The sequence below is a fragment of the Apium graveolens genome, chromosome 10 (assembly GCF_009905375.1).
Source record: "Apium graveolens cultivar Ventura chromosome 10, ASM990537v1, whole genome shotgun sequence".
NCBI classification, from domain to species: Eukaryota; Viridiplantae; Streptophyta; class Magnoliopsida; order Apiales; family Apiaceae; genus Apium; species Apium graveolens.
This window is the reverse complement of record NC_133656.1, coordinates 80,936,460-80,944,459: the sequence shown is the minus strand read 5'-3', so window position 1 is coordinate 80,944,459 and position 8,000 is coordinate 80,936,460. Positions and strand designations below refer to the sequence as shown.

The 8,000-nt window shown below is 31.2% G+C and overlaps 1 protein-coding gene across 1 annotated transcript; it reads left to right on the top strand.

Moving 5' to 3' along the window:
* Positions 1-6,201: 6,201 nt before the first annotated feature.
* Positions 6,202-6,792, top strand: LOC141690708 (ethylene-responsive transcription factor 13-like). The gene has a single exon (XM_074495482.1). It carries the CDS (start codon positions 6,202-6,204, stop codon positions 6,790-6,792), a length of 591 nt encoding a protein of 196 aa, XP_074351583.1.
* The last annotated feature ends 1,208 nt before the right edge of the window (positions 6,793-8,000 follow it).

Genomic DNA, 8,000 nt, shown 5'->3' with positions numbered 1-8,000 from the left:
ACATCCGTTTGGTTGGATTGTCGAAAAAATCATTTTAAAAATTAATCTTGTAAATCGGGAACGAGTCTTTTTGTCGGGAATGATACTTTTACTAGATTTTTCTAATCCTGACATGCAAGATAAATTTCAAATTTTTTAATAATTTTTTCATATGACTAAAATTGATATATTTTAACATCCGTATAGTTGGATCGTCGAAAAAATCATTTTAAAAATTAATCTTGTAAATCGGTAACGAGTCTCGTTGTCGGGAGTGATAATTTTACTAGATTTTTCTAATCCTGACATCCAAGATGGATTTCAAATTTTTTAATAATTTTTTCATATGACTAAAATTGATATATCTTAACATTCGTACGGTTGGATCTTCGAAAAAATCATTTCAAAAATTAATCTTGTAAATCAGGAAGGACTCTCGTTGTCCGGAGCGGTACTTTTACTAGATATTTCTAATCCTGACATACAAGATGGATTTCAAATTTTTTAATAATTTTTTCATATGACTAAAATTGATATATTTTAACATCCGTACGGTTGGATCGTCGAAAAAATCATTTCAAAAATTAATCTTGTAAATCAGGAACGAGTCTCGTTGTCGGGAGTGGTACTTTCACTAGATTTTTCTAATCCTGACATGCAAGATGGATTTCAAATTTTTTAATAATTTTTTCATATGACTAAAATTGATATATCTTAACATCCGTACGGTTGGATCGTCGAAAAAATTATTTTAAAAATTAATCTTGTAAATCAGAAACGAGTTTCTTTGTCGGGAGCTGTACTTTTACTAGAATTTTCTAATCCTTATATGCAAGATGGATTTCAATTTTTTTAATAATTTTTGCATATGACTAAAATTGATATATCTTAACATCCGTACGGTTGGATCGTCGAAAAAATCATTTTAGAAATTAATCTTAAAAATCAGGAACGAGTCTCGTTGTCGGGAGTGGTACTTTTACTAGATTTTTCTAATCCTGACATGCGAGATAGATTTTAATTTTTTTAATAATTTTTTCATATGACTAAAATTGATATATCTTAACATTCGTACGGTTGGATCATCGAAAAAATCATTTTAAAAATTAATCTTAAAAATCTGGAACGAGTCTCGTTGTCGAGAGTGGTACTTTCACAAGATTTTTCTAATGCTGACATGCAAGATGGATTTCAAATTTTTTAATAATTTTTTCATATGCCTAAAATTGATATATCTTAACATCCGTACGGTTGGATCATCGAAAAAATCATTTCAAAAATTAATCTTATAAATCAGGAACGAGTCTCGTTGTCCGGAACGGTACTTTTTCTAGATTTTTCTAATCCTGACATGCAAGATGATTTTCAATTTTTTCAATAATTTTTTCATATGAGTAAAATTGATATATCTTAACATCTTTACGGTTGGATCGTCGAAAAAATTATTTCAAAAATTAATCTAATAAATCAGGAATGAGTCTCATTGTCGGGAGCGGTAATTTAACTAGATTTTTCTAATCCTGACATGCAAGATGAATTTTAATTTTTTTAATAATTTTTTAATATGACTAAAATTGATATATCTTAACATCCGTGCGGTTGGATCTTCCAAAAAAATCATTTTAAAAATTAATCTTGTAAATCAGGAACAAGTTTCGTTGTCGGGAGCGATACTTTTACTAGATTTTTCTAATCCTGACATGCAAGATGAATTTTAATTTTTTTAATAATTTTTTAATATGAATAAAATTGATATATCTTAACATCCGTACGGTTGGATCGTCGAAAAAATTATTTAAAAATTGAACTTTGTAAATCATGAACGAGTCTCGTTGTCGAGAGTGGTACTTTTAATAGATTTTTCTAATCCTTACATGCAAGATGGATTTCAAATTTTTTAATAATTTTTTCATATGACTAAAATTGATATATCTTAACATCCGTACGGTTGGATCGTTTAAAAAATCATTTCAAAAATTAATCTTGTAAATCAGGAACGAGTCTCATTGTCGGGAGTGGTATTTTTACTAGATTTTTCTAATTCTGACATGCAAGATGGATTTCAAATTTTTTAATAATTTTTTCATATGACTAAAATTGATATATCTTAACATCCGTACGGTTGGATCATCAAAAAAATTATTTCAAAAATTAATCTTATAAATCAAGAACGAGTCTCGTTGTTAGGAGGGTTAATTTTACTAGATTTTTCTAATCCTGACATGCAAGATGAATTTCAATTTTTTTAATAATTTTTTAATATGAGTAAAATTGATATATCTTAACATCCGTACTGTTGGATCGTCGAAAAAATAAATTTAAAAATTAATCTTGTAAATCAGGAACGAGTCTCATTGTTGTGAGTGATACTTTTACTAGATTTTTCTAATCCTGACATGTAAGATGAATTTTAAATTTTTTAATAATTTTTTCATATGAATAAATTTGATATATCTTATCATCCGTACGGTTGGATCGTCGAAAAAATCATTTAAAAATTAAACTTTGTAACCGGGAATCTCATTTTATATAGTAATACTTTTACAATAGTTTTCTTGAAACACCATTGTGTAAAGATAAACTAAGACAACCTTTTTTTTATTATAAAATCGTTGTGTAAGTATATCAGCTTTTTTCAATCTAACGGCTAATATCTAATCTCTTTTCAATCAAGGGTTGTCATTGTGACACTTCAGCAATCCGAGTAATATGTTTACAATCTATCATGCGTTGCCACCTCATCAGGTGGTGCCCATTTAAATTATAAAATAACTATTTTAGACAACTGTTTTATTCCGCTGTATGAAGGTTTTTAAGATAACCTTTCTAAAAACTGTTGTGTGAATTACACAACGTAATACCTAAAAGCTTGTATGAGACCAACTAAGACAACACTTTTATTTTAACATAAAACCGTTGTATAAGAATATCAGCTATTTTTCGATCTAACGGCTGATATCAAATCTCATTTCAATGAAGGGCTCTCATTTCGCCACCTCAGTAATTCTTGTGAACGATTTACCACCTATCACGTGCTGCCACCTCAATACGTGATACCCATTAAAATTCCTCAGACAACTGTTTTCATTCCATTGTTTGATGGTTTAGAGGACAACCTTTCTGAAAAACCGTTGTCTGAATTACACAATGTAATGTTAAAACCGTTATCTTCTAACCCTATACGTTAACATAGTAACAACGGTTTGTAATCGTTGTGTTAAAGATCTACAACAACACTATATTTAAAAAACGGTTGCCTGACTCGATGAGAGGATACAACTTATACAACAGTTTAAAAAAGATGGATATCCGTTGTCTGTTCTGGAGCTCACACAACTGTTTTTTTTTTGCAAAATCAGTTCACCGTTATATGATTTTTTAGGACGACGGTTTTTTTTAACCATTGTTTGTCAAGTTCTTTGTAAGCCTGAAAATTCATTAAACTTGATAACTCAGTATTGGATAAGCTTGAACTCGTTAAAATAGGATAAACTCGAAAACTTGATAAAAAAAATCGAAAATCAAGTTAAAAAAAAAATTCAATGACCTCAAAATCTCACGAACAACTTGAACTTAACTTGTTTATTTTACCGAATAAGTTAAAACATAATTACCGGATAAATTCGAACATAATTTTCACTCCACTCCACCTAATATAGAAAAAATTCGAACTCAAATTTTATATGCAAAAATTAGCTTGACTCGAATTAGAACCATATACAAGCCTATGCAAAATTCAGTTAGGTTAGGTTGTGAGAAATGAGGCTATTCACACTCACATGGCGATGGATCCAAGATAGATAGTTTTCGACCCAAAACACATATATTCGAATTCTGTGCTGTACTATTAATTGGAGTTTAATGTTTCATTATATGTTCGGGCTCCATTCCATTAAATACATTTTTTTTTCAATAAATACCATAAAATACTGTATACAGTTGATAAAGTATACTTTTGATGTATACATGTCAACAGTTGTAGAAATGTTTTGTATTTTAAGATTCTGAATTTACGATGATGTGTACTCCATCCACCATGCTCGAGTTATCGGGTAGGTTATAAAATGTATAATTCACCAAATTCATCCCAATATTTCTAATTATCCGTATACAATACATAGTTTGATATCTCCATATCCGCAAAAAAAAAAAAAAAATTATCGCATGTAGTTTGGTGGGAATACACCGATTTTGCTTAGAATTATCACCATGTCGAAAACTATTACTTTCTGGTGTCTGGTAAATGCATATGCGTTAGTGGCCTGACAAAAAGCGTTTAGGTCATATTCATCCTTGGTTGTCGTTATTTTTATGACATGATTGGCAGTCAAGAGGATTTTTTTTTTGTTTATTTTTGTATGAGATGATCATAATTAGATTAACAGGTTTTATCTTTCCTCCAGCGCTTAGTTTGGAAATGGTGTCGTACTTAGAAAAGTTTAGGTTTGGAAATTAGTACAAGTATTGGAGGAGGGAGGAACCGGGTCTGTTTGTAGATGTAGTTCAGGGAAACCAAATTACAAAGTATAGACTCTGCAATATATCAATGCAGTAATAACTTTATGGATTGTTGAATACTACATACAAGGCAAACATTAATTTGTTCATATTATATATATTTTTTTTGACGAATGTTCATATTATATTTAGTTCCATATCAACAAAATTTTTTTACTAACATTATTCTGTTCATATTACAGATTTTATAAAGATTACCGAGTCTCTATATATCCTCAATCTTTTCAGTTATAACTTACCTTAGTACGTATAAAAAGTACAGGGCATCGATGGTATATGGTGGGTAGAAAAAGGTCTTGGTTTCACTTGCCGTCTTTCCCTTCTCGATCGGGTGAGGAAAGGTTTAGAGTTCGATTACTATCATCTTCTTCTGGAACACTTAAAGCAATCTCAGTTGCTATAGCGTGTGTGGTTATAAACTGTTGGATAATACAGGTCCCTACTAAGTTGTACAAAGTAGAGATGGGAAATCATGTAGACTCTGAAGCCAAAGGACGTGCTGAATTGTTCTAGAAGAAACTTTTTGAAATAGCTATCTAACTAGATTTCATTTGAATTGCACTACTTGCAATTTCAGTATACTATATATTTTTCAGAAGTTTTTGTACTATTTCAGTTGAATCGTTCTTGGCGACCATGTGCTAGCTAATCTCTCTTTCACTGCAGTAGAGACTTGATGATTAGTAGAAGTGCAAAAACGCTGAAAGGAACGGCTTGAATCTACTGACAACTCATTAGAATAAGGGCCTATGCGGGTTGGAGAAGGAACAATTTCGACCATGCATTATCGATGAATGAAATACTGGTCAGATTATGATCCAGATTACTGAAGAATTAATTTAAGCGAAATGTTAACAGTTTGATTTATGGCACTTTTTCTCACTTAAGTTAATTAAGTTTAACACAGATGTAGCTATTTTCTTTCATAAGTAATGTCTAGAAACCTTTTCAATTACTAGCTAGGGGGCATAATACCCTAATTTCACATTTCTTACAATAATCCATCCAAAGAATTAGACAGAATCCAAATGTCATTGTTGCGTATTCAAATTCGCAGCCTCTAGGTTAAAAGGTTATCTATACGTGAGAGATGGCTGACAAGAGAATAACAAATCGCTAGCAATAAAGATATTAGACACCACGGAATTTGGCACACTGGTTTCGAAAGCGAGCAATACTACACGCAAATGAGTTCTACATAAGATTAGACATAATTAACCATCCCCCTTCTTCTTCCTGTTTCTAATTAACCTTCTCTAGGTTTCTTAATTATTATTTTAAGACTAAAAACTTAAGAAAAATGCGAAACTCCTTTCTTTTCTGCAATAAGCTTTTGTGTCTGCAAAGTGGTACCAAGAAAAAAATATTCATTTTCCCGTAAGCCACGAACACTAACGTATAAAATACGAGTCAAAAAACCGAAAAACTGCAGGTCTCATTATTTTTATTTCAAGGAAGCAGGTCACATTATAATTGAAAGGTGTATGTCCCATTTTACATGAGGGATAGCTATGAAAATAGTTTAAAACGTGAGAGCATCTAATTATTGTATATCGACTTAAAACTAGGACCACATAAAGTACTCCTCTTACAATGCAAATGACGTTGTCTATACATTAAACAACTCAACCCACTCTTTGAATCACTCTCGAACCACAGCTCTAAAGTTATCTAGAAGTTATACTAAAGAAAAAGCTCTGTAAGATGAGCCAAGAAATTTTCATGGAATCCGACCTCTCTTATCTTCTCCAATCGATAGAACACCAACTTCTCGATGATTCCGAACTCTCGAATGGTTTTCCATTAGTGAATCCATGGGAGACGAATCCGGAGCCAATCCTTAATAACTTTTTCTATATGGAAAACACTGTTGAACACTCCTTTAATATGGAGTACACGCCTCAGTTGGAAGTTATCAGTGAGCACAAAGAGAAAGAAAAGGCGACGTTGCCAATGACTCACCCTCCACAAGAGCGGAGCCGATATAGAGGTATAAGGCGGCGTCCATGGGGAAAATTCGCTGCTGAAATTAGGTCTCCAGCTAAGAAAGGTAAAAGAGTTTGGCTTGGAACATACGAAACACCCGAAGATGCTGCGCTAGCATATGACCGAGCAGCGTTTAAGATACACGGGTCGGCTGCTAAGTTAAATTTTCCACATCTGATTGGGAAAAACATACCAGAGCCCGTCAAGGTTACTCCAAGACAAAGATCTTCAGCGTCTTCGTCGTGCTCATCATCTTCTTCGTCTTCAAATAGTGGATCCAACAAGAAGTCTTCGAAAGCTCTAAACTGATGATCACTAAGAGTGGGAAATAAGAACTATGCATGTATATCAGCTTATGATCAGTTTTATATGGACCCCGTAATTTAGGTAATTCTGTGTTGGTTTTAGGATAATTTTCCAGATAAATCTGCTTGTTTAGTTTTTCGAAAAATGATTTACAAATTGGATGGGATATTTCATTTTCCGTAAAACTATACTCTAGATCATCTGTGAAATTAACCGGAAACCATCAAATAATTTGCGAGTGTTTAGTGTTTATGATCGTGGATGATAATAAACAAAATTTTGTGTGGTTTATGAATGTTGCTTTTCATCTTTCTAAATTTCATGCCTATTTAAATGTTTGATTACAGCTAACCACTAATCATGTCAAACTTTTAGAATTACGTGGTGGTTTGCTTAGCTGCTATGGTTTTGTATTCCAGAAATTATTGAAACATGAATTGACAAGTGACAACCATGATTTGTATCCTTGTTATGATTGGAAAACTTCTACTGATGTGTTTTTCTCCTACATTCAAAAGGAAGAAAGTCATTTTGACAATATGATAAGTTTAGTTTATATCTTTTTCATTATTAGTTATTATATATTTTGAGATCGGATTGAATAATATATAAAGGCTAAACAATGCGGCGGGTTTGGATAAAGCGAAATTATGGCTGCTATGCTTTTGAAATAAGTGAGACTTGGTTGTTATTTCATTTTGCTACAAGTTATCGGAGTACCAAAATTGTACTAGTTGAGACTATTTGGATGTTTGCTTATCAGTCTAGGGCAAACTAATTCTATTTAAATCTGAAAATATACTGAAGCATAATTAGCTAATGATTGGTATTATCATAGTTTCTGGGTTTTTCTTGTAGTGTTTTATTGTGCAACTGCCTGGTTTCAAAGTTGTGAAAGTTGTGAAAATACATAATGATTGTTTGGGAAATCTTAAATTAAGTAATTTATGAATTAAAATGAATAACTAACTTATAAGTAATAAGTAAATAAATACTTATAAGTTATATAAGTGTTTGGATAATTTCATTTATAAGTCAGAATTTTTTTTAATTTAATAAATCAAAATAAATAAATTTTAAATATAATCATATTATTTCCTGAATTTTAGATTAGATTAACATTTAAAAATATATTTTTTAAAATTAAAGTTAATAAAAACGTAAAAAATCAAATTAAGTTGAGAAAAAGTACGTCATTACTCACATTCAGC

Excerpts from the sequence above, each read along its gene's own strand:
- LOC141690708 (XM_074495482.1), top strand. The coding sequence starts at position 6,202 with ATGAGCCAAGAAATTTTCATGGAATCCGACCTCTCTTATCTTCTCCAA.